The following is a 13143-nucleotide window of genomic DNA, read 5'->3' on the forward strand; positions in this document are numbered from 1 at the left end:
TTAATTTTTATTTTTATTTTTCTGTTGACGCGCGGGCCTCTCACTGTTGTGGCCTCTCCCGTTGCGGAGCACAGGCTCCGGACGCGCAGGCTCAGCGGCCATGGCTCACGGGCCCAGCCGCTCCGCGGCATGTGGGATCTTCCCGGACCGGGGCACGAACCCGTGTCCCCTGCATCGGCAGGCGGACTCTCAACCACTGCGCCACCAGGGAAGCCCCCGTTTTATTTTTTAATTTGATTTTTATTTTATATTGGAATAGAGTTGATTTGCAATGTTGCTTAGTCTCAGGCGTCCTTGTCTGATACTCTTTGCCGAGTAATTCCCTTTCTGCCCCATTTCAGCTGAGCTTTCAGCACAAGATCGGGATCCTGTATTGCAGAGCCGGCCAGAGCACCGAGGAGGAGATGTACAACAACGAGACGGCCGGACCAGCCTTTGAAGAATTCCTCGATCTGCTGGGCCAGAGGGTGCGGCTGAAAGGATTTAGTAAATACCGGGCTCAGCTGGACAATAAAAGTAAGCTTCAGACTTGCTTGTGTGTGCACAGATTTAATGCCCCAAAGGTAGGCGCACCCCAGACATCTAAGCCAGCGATCCCGAGCCCTCCCCTTCTTGACCCCCTGCAGCGGCCGAGCTGGCTTATTTGGGATGGGGTTGAGATTTCCTCAGATGAGCAGAGGGGGCACATTTCTCAAGAGCTCTGTGTCTCTCACAAGCTCAACGGGTCAATTCTTGTTCCCATGTGACGAGAGCAGAGATTCCCCGGTGTTCGGTGAATAATCTTTTAATATGTTCTTCTTTCTTTTTACCTCACCTGTCCGTTACACCCTGTCCCACTGCAGCAAGGATGAGCCCCGCATTCATTTCTGAAAGTCTAAACATCACCACATCCACTCAGGCCGTGCTCACGGCCTTGTCTTTGCTCGTTTCCGTTTTCGCGATGTTACCTGGGGAGCTGAAGCAGTGATGAAAAAGCTGACGCATCCTGCTTTCCAAGAACCTTAGTCAGGTCCCCTCCTAGGATGTGTGAATTGGTCTTGCCTCTCCATTTAGGTAACCGTGTTCCTTACGGCCCTCATAAATTCTAAGCGGTTCACCTTCGTATTTGTGTTGTCATTTAGTTGCTCTCAGCACACCTGGTAAAAATACCGGGCAGGGTAATTTTGTGTATCTGGGGAAATTCTGCTTATTGTGAAGCAGTTAAGCGCTTGCTCTTTTAATGAAGATGAGCAGATAGATTCTGAACTTGGAGGATCTGGGGGGGCATCTAGCCCTAGAGGAGGGGCCGGTGGGGACTCTTCCCTGGGGGAGGGTCAACGTGTGGCCGAGCCAGGGTTGGCATGGAGGCCACCTGAGCCCCTGCGGCCCCCGGCCCGCTCACCTCGCGACCATCAGAGATACTTGCCTAGATCGCCGGTGGTACCACTCTTAGTGCGCATGGCCTGTCATCAGTTCTGGGGTTCTGATCTGTTTTTGAACGTTACACTTAGAGGGTAGATCGCAAGACCTGGACACGGTGTTGGCTCACATGCGGGCCCTGTGTGTCCTCCACACACGCCAAGGTTGGAGTTTGACTATTAGGCTGAATGTGGATAGCTCATGCCTCAGAAATGTTAAGGTTAGAAAATAATTTGTGACAGCCATTGCAAGTATCCACATCTTTTAAGAAGGATCAGGGAGACCTTTTCTGGTTTTCTCCTCTGTTTCCTGTGCAAACTCCCCTTACCCACAGACCGCCACATACCCCCTAGAGGTGCTGGCGTGCCAGCCTTAGGGACGTCCTTCCAGGAGAACCACTGCCAACGTGGACTCATTGCTATGCATGCCTGCCGTCCCTCTGCTGTGGGGTGGATTGGGGAAGCATTTTAAGAGCTTCTGAGCTGTACGTTCTATAAAACTAAAGCAGAGGTAATGCAGATATTTTCCTATGTATAGAATTGACATCAGCTTGGAGTTTTCATGACTTAAGAGATGTCTTTAATACATTACAGAGGTAGTGCTGTGTACTTTAGTGCAAGGAAATGATAACATCAGAACAGGATTTTGATATGTTCATTCTAATAATCAGCGAGTCTTTTATTTTTATGAGCAGGACCTTCTATGAGATGCAAAGAAATCATGGCATGCCTTTAGAGAGGAGGTCTCTAAGAATTACGTTTCGTGGAGTGGTCAAATAAAAAGTATGTCTTTCATGCAGTGGGCAAAAAAAAATATCTTCCTTCTTAAATACAGGAGAGTTGTGTTGCAGTTTTCATTCCGCCTGCCCACAGGACCTTGGGCAAATCTGGGCCTCATTTTCTTCACAAAGAAAAGTCAGAGTTTCGGGCTAGAGTATCTGAGATGTCCCTTCCAGATTTAAAATGGGTTGTTCCTCTCTTAAGTACAGAATGAAATGGGGTAGGAATAGAGGCGCTGTGAGCTGCTAAGGTGCTCTGCTATCCAGTAGAATATAGACCCCCAGGCCGTGGCCAGCCTTTCTTTGGTTGGCTGCAGAGAATGATAAAACCGGAGACTGCCGTGATGGCCCTGTATCTCTCTCTCTCTCTTTTTTTAAATATATTTATTTATTTATTTTTGGCTGCGTTGGGTCTTCGTTGCTGCGTGCAGGCTTTCTCTAGTTGCGGTGAGCAGGGGCTACTCTTTGGTACAGTGTGCGGGCTTCTCACTGCGGTGGCTTCTCTTGTTGCAGAGCACAGGCTCTAGGTGCATGAGCTTCAGTAGTTGTGGCATGCGGGCTCAGTAGTTGCGGCTCACGGGCTCTAGAGCGCAGACTCAGTAGTTGTGGCATGCAGGTTCAGTTGCTCCACGGCATGTGGGAACTTCTCGGACCAGGGCTCGAACCCGTGTCCCCTGCATTGGCAGGCGGATTCTTAACCACTGCGCCACCAGGAAAGCCCCCCGTATCTCCTTTTGAACAGAAATATTTGCAGCAAACCCTTGAACAAGCTTGAGCTGACCTTTTGCATTACCCTTCTGATGTTTAAAATAAAAACTTTGAAAATATTGAATACTTAATTTTAGAAATTCGTCCTTTAGCACTACTTGGGATGGACAAATTATGACCACGTTTTTGGGAATGTTTCTCCCCCTTCCCCCTAAAAGTGCATTTTTCTTTTTTCATTATGAATTCCTGAATCTGAAGCCCATTGACCAGACTGTGAAATATCTGTCAGCATTTCTCTTACTGAATTTTAAGCATCGTAGTAGCAGTGTTGTGAGGGGAGTCATTGAACCTGCAGGGTTAGTTCGTCCTCTGACCTTCAGTGTTACTTCTTCGTGGGAGGAACAGTCGTCATTCCCTCATGACCGGCCTGCTCACTTCCAAAGCCACGTTTCATCCTTAAGGTCCTGAGACAAGACAGTTGAAATGGAAGATTACTCTCTAAGAAGTCCTAAGAAAAATAACAAATACGCAGTTAATGAATAGCTAAAAGAGAAAATGGGGGCTGGATAATATAGAGCTTATTAGATGAATATCCTCTCTGACCGTCTGCAAGTTAATTTATCAGTATCCATAGATTAGCATTCTACATACTCCCCTTCTGCGTGAAATTTCCTTCTGTGAGTACCTCTCAGCACAAAACTGTATGCAATACTTTTTCCTGGAGGATTTTCAGGACTATTTCTGAGTTGGATATAAATGTTGGAAATAAGAATATGTTGCATGATTTAGAAAGAAAATAATAAATGCCCATGAAGGTTAAGTGTTTTAATGTTCTTAAAGTAAACATTTTAATTTTCAGATTAAAAAAAGGTTAGCCCAAGATCACTACTTAGAGTTTCCCCAACAAACACAATGGAATAAACTTTGTTTTCAGTAATATCGAACAGTATTGTTTATTGTTGTTTAAAAGGTAGACGATAAACCTGTATATAGATCAAGGATTGAGAAGGGCAGTCTTGAGTTCTGTTTACATCTTAATTTCTATTTATCTCTTTGTCTTTATCCATATGCAAAGTGGTTCAAACCTCCGTCCTAAAATTATTACTTAAACGTTGTATAGTCACTGTTGGTTTGGGTGTCTGAAACTCTCAGTGAGGTAATCTGTTGATAATACAGATGGGTTTCGAATTTGCACAGAATCATTCTGCTTTTCAAAAGATGAATAGCTGCATGATTAACAGGGATTCGGATGTCATAGTTTTTTTAACATGTATCAGAGCATAATATGCAGTAAGAGATCACATTCATCCTCCCTGGTCTTAATCACATGACTGCATCATCGCGTTGCCTGTCAGAAAGAGAAGAAAATTACTTCCATCATTCAGGGAAGAAATCCTTAACGTCTTTCGTTCCCATTTCCATATGAAGTCAATCCTGTTTCATTTTTCTCGGTTCTGGAGGGTCAAGTGCCCAAGAATAACTGATAATTAACTGTAGACACACGCACACGCACGCGCACACACACACAGTGGGGCAAGGATAACTTCTGGTTAGCTCAGCCCCGTCTAATAATTGCACCCAGACCGGCGCCAGGCCACACCTCCTCCTGTGCTCACCTGTACTTCTTGTGGTAGCAGCATCTCGCGCATGTGGGTCATCTGAGTTAGCACTGCGAAGGCAGGAGTGTAGAAGAAAAGAGAGGGGAAGCCACGCATTCAGTAGAAAGCGCCTGGGCGAGAGCAGATGGCAAAACTCAGGCCGCAGGCGTGGGCTGGAAAGTGGGAGCAACAGGGCCTAGTGAGAGAGCGGGGCCACCCCCAAGACACTGGTCCTTTATCGTTGGGAGGTCTGTTCTTTTCGGTTGAATTGCCTTTTGTAATAATGACCTTCTAAGTGTTGAATTGCTAATCTGCAGTGGCCTAACTTGTTCTTGCAATTAATCTTTGTTTTCAGCTGATTCTACAGGAACGCATTCCCTGTACACGACGTACAAAGACTACGAGCTTATGTTCCATGTGTGCACCATGCTCCCACACACGCCCAACAACAGGCAGCAGGTACGGCCTCCTCCCACCCCCACCCCCACAACAAATGCCACCTCCGAGGGCAGCCCTTCCATGCTGTCAGTGTATTTCGAATTTGCAAAGCATCAGTAGGTTTTTCTCCTTGAATGGCATTCGTAGTCTTTGACTCTTTTATCATCTGGAAGTGTTTGGGCTTTAAAGGGATTATTACGGCACACGTTTTACTGCACTCTTTTCTTACAGAACTTAGAAACTCTTCCACACTCACCTGGATTGCTTGCCAGGCAAACTCTTAATGGGAAGCAGCGTCAACTGTATTAATTACAGAAGAGGTCAACTAATGTAACCTGACCTTCCGTTTCTGCGTGTGGGTAGATAACTTCTAGAAAATATTGTAAGAAAGAATCTTGTAACTCACTCGTGGCGTTCTTTAATTTTAGGGGTTTGATTACATTTGGGGTGAGTGCAGAGTTAAAGCAAGGTTTGTTTCCACGCTTAGAAAACTTAATTTTGCTGATGTCACGTAACCGCACTCCTTTGCTGTAAGTTAAAGCAGCAGGGACTACACAGTAGTTGTTCAATAAGCATTTGTCACGTGAATGAAACTTAATTGTTGCAGAGAACTTTGTCTTTCTTTTTTACGTGTTTTCTGAATGCTCATGAAATGCAATGAAGGTAGTCAAGGGGTGCATTTTCCCAGCGAGGCCACTTGCCCTGTTCCCCGGTGGGAAGAACCACCTTAGATCCCCCAGCCAAGAGGAAGAAGAGGCCCCTGACCCCCAGCCCGGCTTTGTCACATTTGGGGCTGTAGCTCCTCTGTTTATTCCTCTTCCCGTGGTAATTGCTGGATGGTTTTTTTCTACCTAATACTTAACCTCAATCCCTTGTCCTTCCTGTATTTTCTACAGGGTTTTCTAGTAATCAGAGTTCTGCCCATTACCTTCAGAGGATCTGTCTTTTGATCACGTGTCTGTATGTTTTTTATGACATGGAGTTACAATCCCTAGATCACACGTATGAATTTTACACATGTTGTAAACTAAAGGATTTCTAGCTCTTCAAACGTTTATTTGGAATAATGCCATATAGACTCACTCAGTGTTAAGATGCTCGATTTTAGACCATGCAGTTGTCCTTGCAGATACTTTTGCGATCATCCAGTAATTAAACTCTGGGTGAGTTGTTGCTGAGAAACCTGATAGGGCTGACTCAGGCCCAGAGACCCAGTCAGTAGGTTAGTGGAAATAGAACCAGTGCCTTTGGACCCCACTCATGGAGCGTTCAACTCACAAGGCCCTGCCAGCTCCCCAGTTACCCGAGTCACTGGACTCCGAATCCACTGTGTTGTTGCTCAGAGGGCAACCTCTGAAATTTCAAAGTCCCTTGACTTTGCTGTTACCAGAACTCAAAGCTGGCTTCCCCCGTCCCCTTTTTATTGAACAGTAATTAAAAGTGTGGTTTTATGAGTTCTTTGTACCAGAGTTTCTTTCACTGAAACTCTCCCCGAAAAGTCCTGCACATAAAAAGGTGGATGGAAGGATGGGGGTGGGGAGTGAGGTACGTGGGTGTTTTCAACTTCCCAAGTGGGAGATTAAAAAACCAAAAATCCCTGTACATTGAGATAGTATATTACAAACTCCGTAGCCTAAAGACTTGTTGGTTCCATTTTTGTTTTCCTTTTTTATCTTGAGTGAGAATCCGTGGCATTGAATGTTATGCCGACGCATTAGAGGTAGAAAACTGCTTGTTTTGCTTCTTTAATTGCTCTTGCTATGTGTAGAATATATATGATCTTATATGTGTTTCATTGGGAAATCTACGTACTCAACGTAGGATGTAGGCGAGTAATCGCAGTATACAAGGGATGAGTGTAGGATGGGGGATAAGAGTCATTGGACTTGTATTCTGAACTTATTGTAGTCATTTGCCTTGTGGCCTTGGAAAAGATTCTTAGTCTCTCAAGAAATTGGACAATTATATAATGAGGATGTGGTCTAGGTGGCCAGCAGTGCGTGCTTGGAGCCCTGTACTGAGAAGAAAGAACTCTACACCGCGGCTCAGGCGGGAAGAATGCTGTATTTTTGAGATACCTTCCGAGGGTTTGGAAGTGGGGAGGAGTGGCACACCTGAGCGTATTTGGACAAGATGATGCATAGCATCTCCCTCTTAGTGTTTCGAATTCCGTGATTCTAGGGCCTTCTTTGAGGCTTCCTCCTTCTAGGTGGGCAAAAAGCTTCAGCAGAAAAATGTAGTTCTTAAGAGCAAGAATTCTAGAACCTTCCTGGATATGAATCCCAGCTACTTAGCTTTGTGACCTTGGGCACAGTTGTCTGTGCTTTATTTTCCTTTATCCCTGAAGGTAGAGACTGTTACCTCTTTCTTCACGGCGTGTTGTATGCACACAGAACCACTGCCCAGAACGTGGAGAGCAGTCAATTAACATTTGTTGAATGAATGAACCTTTCTTAGATGGTGGTTAGAATTAGGTGAGTTAATATGTATAAAGCACTCTAAATAGTGCTGGCACAGAGTGTGCTCAATAAGTTTTAGGTGTTATTATAATTTAGAACTTATGAGATAGAGAGGACAAGTATTTTAGATGACTTAATTTGCATTTTATCTTCCTGTTCCCAGTGCTAAAGACCTATCATGAAAAGCTAAGGCCTGAATAGTTAAGAAAGGAAGGGACTAATTTACCAATAATTTCAGGAAATCATTTTTACTTTGACATTTAATACTTTGCTAATCACGACCAGAATATCCTGGTCATAGATCAGTGATGGCGCTGTGCAGTCTTGGAACACGGACTTTCCAGATCTGTTGCAGGCGGTGCTACTTTGCCGTCTCTCGCACCCACCCCACCCGTGCCCACAGATTATGGTAATACCAAGGGCATAGTGTCTGAAGTGACCATCCGGGTTCATGACTGCAGTTTGAGGCCACACAGCTTAGCGAAGTTAACTGGTCTGTACGTGAATTGCGCCTGTGACTTTGGCCTCATCAGCCCCGTGGTATTTGTGACTCTTTCACTGTTCTAGATGCATCCACAGCAGATACAATTTCTTGTGTTTGTTCTTGTAATAAATCAAGCTGAAAGCTGATTCCAAGATGTATTAAAAGTCTTCAGAGGGTCCATGACAGTTGCAAGAGAGTTCAATCTTTGGAATGTCTGGACTCTTACAAAGAAAACGTAGCCAGATAAGGAAGCCCGTTCTTGGAGTGTTTTCCCTTTTCAGTCAAATCCCCCAGGTCTCTCTCTGGGTCTGCTTGGCAGTCAGTCAGTCCACTTTTCCCAGGACTGTGTCCCCTGGCTGCTTCCCTCCTGCTTGTCCTATAGACAGCTCGTAGTTAAGCCATCATGGGGTGTTATCAGTGGGACTTCACTTTGGCAGAGACAAACTAAGTATATAAACAGATGAAGGTAGCATGGTTCCTGGCACACAGTAAACTTTTGTGTGTGTGTGTGAATGCATGTGTAATGTTAGAACTGCCCTGCTTGGAAGGGGTTTCCGAGCTCCATGGAGGTCCCTAAGGAAAAAGACAAAACCCCTGGGTTTCTGAGATTCCATCTGAAGAATCCTGGTCTTAGCCTAGGGATGGGCTTGATATCTACAGAGGAAATAGGGACAGAGCTTGTTAGGCTAGGCTGGAACCCCTTCTGCATATAATTTACACAGATGGTCAGCCCCTGCCTTAAAAGGTTTGTGTACATACTTCTGTAAGTCCCTAATTGGTACAGCTGAGGAGCCATTTAAATATTGGAGGAATCTATCTCATTAAGTGCTCTCTCTACAGCCAGGTCCTGACTGCTCTTGGGTTCACCTATAAATAGTAATCTGGAATATTTTGGAAGCATCAAAGGCATATCCAGCTTTTCATGATTAGCTTTATTCCCAGGCCAGAAAGAAGAATGTGTACTTATACCAGATAATAAGAATTATTGCTTTGCAGAAGGGCTGGTATTGCCCAGTTTCAGAAGAGAAACATTTGTATCGTCATAATCTTTTCTTATCTTCACTTTGTTATTAAATCATTAAAAATCTGCATTCTTGGTTTATTTTTGTTTCTCCATTTCCAAAATATTCAGTCTTGCTTAGCTGGTTTGTGCCTCTACTCTTGCCATTGGTAAAGTATTTTATATAATATTTTTATATTGGTTATATAGAATGGTAAATCAACAATGCATCCTTGAAACGGTGATTAAATTTGAACTTTTCTTACTGATCTGAGATCACAGTGGTTAATTAGAGGTCACTTTTTTGTGGAAGCAAAGGAGGCAAGATCTTTTGTATTTATGTGGTAATGTGTGTAGGTTTTCCCCCTCTTTCTTGCTGGTCAGACTACTATTCTATGTTCACTTTTTCTGTGTCTTTATACAGGAAACTTTATAGATGTCTCTTAAAAATGAGAGCAAAATGCTGACCACTGGTACATGCTCTTTTGAGTACAGAGAATATGAGGGGGCTGTGTTGTGTGCATGCATGTGTGTTTGTGTATGTTCTGTGTGCAAGTGTGCAAAGTTAGGATGGTCCCTGAAGGAGGAGAAGCTAGCGCACCGTGTAAAGGGGAGACACTTTCTAAGCAAGGGTTGGCGAACGCAAGGTGCCTGCTGCAGAGACAGGTGGGCGTGTTGCAGGGATAGGGTGGCTGTCCAGAAGGGGAGGGGGGGGTGACGGGGTCAGACTCCGGGAAGGATCGGGACAGACCAGTCTTTGTCAGCCCTGCTCCTACTGCTGGGGCTTTCCGACGATACCCCAAGGACTGAGATCCAGAATTTATGACTGTTTTTTCAAAACGGGATACATTTAATTTTTTTCCTCACTTCTGAACTCATCTCTTTGAATTTCAGAACTTGTAATCATTAAACGATGCAGTTTTCTCTTTGAAATCATGCTCATTTTCACATGTTTGCTTCTTAAGACAAGAACCTCTCTCTGGAGATCCGCCTTCTCCAGTTTCAAATTAAGCTTTCTCATCGCTGACCCTGAGAGACTTCTTCTGAACGACATCCCAGCCGCGTCACATCTTCTTGTGACGGTGCAGCCTCTTTCCCCCTCTCCTCCAGAATCAGGTGCGACATGCTTTTTTTTTTTTTTTTTTTTAAACTTCCCAGGTTTTTTTTAAAAAAGAATTTAACAAGCGATCCTATTTGCATAGAGGCTGGTAGCTCTAACCAAGTTCAACTTCATGCCATTTTCGATGCATATGCAGCTGCCTGGAGGTTGGTTGATTTTCACTTGCTTTTAGTTCTTGGATGAAGTTAAAACTGGACCTGTGAAACCCTGAAGTGTGTCTAAGGAATTGAAGATAAACCCACAGGTTGCTATTTCTGTAGCATCTGTATGTTTTTTGTCAGGGAATTGGGTGAAGAATCACAGTTTCACTTTCCTTGTCATACCAAGAGCTTATTCCTGGCTCACAGCTTGAATCAAGTGTCGGGAAGTTAGCAGAATTGACTCTGTAAATCTAATACAATATTTATTAACTCACTCTCGCGGTTGAAGACTCTTGAGTTGGCCCTCTTGGCACTGAAGAAGTGTTAGGAGCTTCTCACGTCTGGAAAGGCCTAGAAGACGTCGTTCCTTAATCCCCGAAATAGCTCCGGCGGCGTCTTGGTGACCAGGAACTTGCCTTGCTGTCTTGCTGGGCCGACCTGGTTTATGGGCTGCCGTGCCCTTTCCGCTTCCATTTCCGGAGTCGACGTCTACAGAATTTCATTGACGAGTTAGAACAAGACATAACTAACTGCTGAAGAGAACCCTAACCTTTATATAAGAAGCCCAAGAATTACTTAGGTTGTTCACTGTCTGACAATGAATGTTTCCGTGAACCTGCCAGATGCTGTATTTCTTTAGTCTCTAAAAAGATTCAGATATCCTATTGATGGGCCAGGTGTTCATTTTTCATTGTTTATTCTCTACAGAGAGCTTGAGATTTTATTTTCCTCTTTTTTTTTTTTTTTTTTTTTTGTGGTACGCGGGCCTCTCACTGTTGTGGCCTCTCTCGTTGCGGAGCACAGGCCCCGGACGCTCAGGCTCAGCGGCCATGGCTCACAGGCCCAGCCGCTCTGCGGCATGTGGGATCTTCCCAGACCGGGGCACGAACCCGTGTCCCCTGCACCGGCAGGCGGACTCTCAACCACTGCGCCACCAGGGAAGCCCTATTTTCCTCTTCTTAATGAATCTCCTTGTTCCCCGCCCTCCCCTGCACTTTTTCTACAAAGTGCATTTTGTGACCGTGGTTAAAGTAACTAGAATTTTAAAACTATTTCTAGCCCATTTTACAAAGCAAAAGAATATGCTTACAAAGGGGCAAAGGCGGGTTGGCACGTCGTCGAGGTAACTAGCCTTAAAGTTTCCTTTCACTTGCGCTTTAAATGTTCCCGTGGTGAAGTGTAGAACTGGACCCATGGTCTTCCTTCAGGAGCAAGAGAAATGGGTAGGAATAGCTGTCCGCGTTTCACTGACTAATGAGGCTGGGCTGCCCTCTGAGGTTAACCCAGGAGGGTGGCCAGCGGACGCCCTAGTCACTGGGGAAGGAGGGGCCTAGAATTCCATATGTGGCCTTGGCCCCCGCAAGCTCCATCTATCTTCTCGTCAGTCTGAGAATTCCCGTGTTTCAAGGAGTTCGAGAATTCCCACGTTTCAAGGATATAGAGGAAAGTACAGTGTAGGCCACTGTGTTCGTGCTCAGCAAATACATTGAACACACCGTTAGGTAGTTCAGGTTTTCCTTCCATTTTTCATTTGTTCCTGGATTTTGTTGTCCTGTCACAGTACACGTGAATCATGTATTTCAGTTATTGCGGAAACGAGGGAAGAATATATCTTAGCCTCATACAGTTTTCAGCTTGTCATGATGCTTGTTTTATTTTTTTATTTACGTTTCTGGCCGCGCTGTGCGGCTTGCCGGATCTTAGTTCCCCGACCAGGGATCAAACCCCGCCCCCCCCGTAGTGGAAGCGAGGAGTCGTAACCACTGGTCGGCTGGGGAAGTCCCATGATGCTTGTTTTCGATACGTGTGCTTGCCTTGTTTTCTTTTCTTTTCATGAAATGTTTACTGTGGTTAACATCTGTGTCCACTCTAGGATGGGTAAATAGTAACACAGTGAATAGATGACTAGTTTGCTACTGATTTTTTTACGCGCATCTTAAAATGTCACCTTTTACTTAAATATCTAGCGAACATTTTTAAGACGACAGCTGGCTCATTCATGGATATTAGTATAGCTTTCAAAACTTCACTCAGGCAGTAAAACGATTTTTGTGTGCTTATAACTTTAACCGTCGGGATTTAAATAGCAGTTTTCCACCATATGAGTCAGCGATTTAACTGGCCCATAGTAGGGAACTCTGGAAGAAAGGACATTTCGTTCCCACTTTTCCAGGCCTTTTGTCATGCTAGATCACAAGTCAGGGGCCTGACAATGAAATCCTTTTTGTATCTGGGTTTAAAAGGTTTTTAAAAGTTGAAATTAATGCTCTTTACAGTGAAGTATGTTCCGTAAGTGCCAAATAAATTGAAGCGCGAGCTTGTTGCCTCTGTTATTGCTCGTAAGGAGAGATTTGCTGCCCGAGATTACCCCGTTCCTGCAGTGACATCACCAACTCATGTAAGGATTACCGTCTCTGTGAAAACTGAGGGTCCCAGACTCTGGGAGCACAGGTCCTGATGGCTTTAGGTGCGTAAGCTTACGGAGTGTATGGATTTGTTGGCGTGTATTCACAGTTGGTCACAATTTTCTTGCGTGGTGTTACGTGGCTGTGATTGTGTGTTTGTAACGCTTGTTATTTCACTTAGCCAATGTGTGTGTGGGTGTCTGCTGTGTCCTGGGCAGCCCATTAGAAACTGGGAAACCAAAAGTCAACGAGATACATCTCCTGCCCTCGTCATGATTATGACCTGACGCAGGAGAAGTAAACCAAGACTTAGAACAGGACGCGACAGCTAATGTGGTCGCCATGGGCCTGGGGTATGGGTGCAGGGCCTGTGCAGTCCCTCCAAGGACGTTCTTTCCAGTGTGTTGGTAGCTCAGCAGAGACCTGAGTGGTCTAGGAGAGACTTGGGGGGAAGGGGGCATTCTCGGCAGAAGGAACATCGCAATAAAGGGGTTCAGGTGTTACTGACCTGGGGTTCCTTCTCTCCTGATGCATTTGTAATTTATTGGGTTTTCCAACTGGTAATCTGGTGGAATTCTCTGTTCCTGAAATACATTGAAAAGGCTAGATTTCAGT

At 44.9% G+C, this 13143-nt stretch overlaps 1 protein-coding gene across 16 annotated transcripts in view; it reads left to right on the forward strand.

Annotated features, from left to right (window-relative positions):
* SIPA1L2 (signal induced proliferation associated 1 like 2) overlaps window positions 1-13143 on the forward strand; it is a 235693-nt gene that overhangs the window by 158002 nt on the left and 64548 nt on the right. For all 16 annotated transcript variants that reach the window (XM_033841437.2, XM_033841438.2, XM_033841439.2 and 13 more), the window contains 2 exons: window positions 342-516; window positions 4838-4941. In XM_033841437.2, the coding sequence (XP_033697328.1) occupies window positions 342-516; window positions 4838-4941 (279 nt within the window). The remainder of the gene's footprint in view (window positions 1-341; window positions 517-4837; window positions 4942-13143) is intronic.

Source organism: Tursiops truncatus, chromosome 16, assembly GCF_011762595.2.
Source record: "Tursiops truncatus isolate mTurTru1 chromosome 16, mTurTru1.mat.Y, whole genome shotgun sequence".
Lineage (NCBI taxonomy): Eukaryota > Metazoa > Chordata > Mammalia > Artiodactyla > Delphinidae > Tursiops > Tursiops truncatus.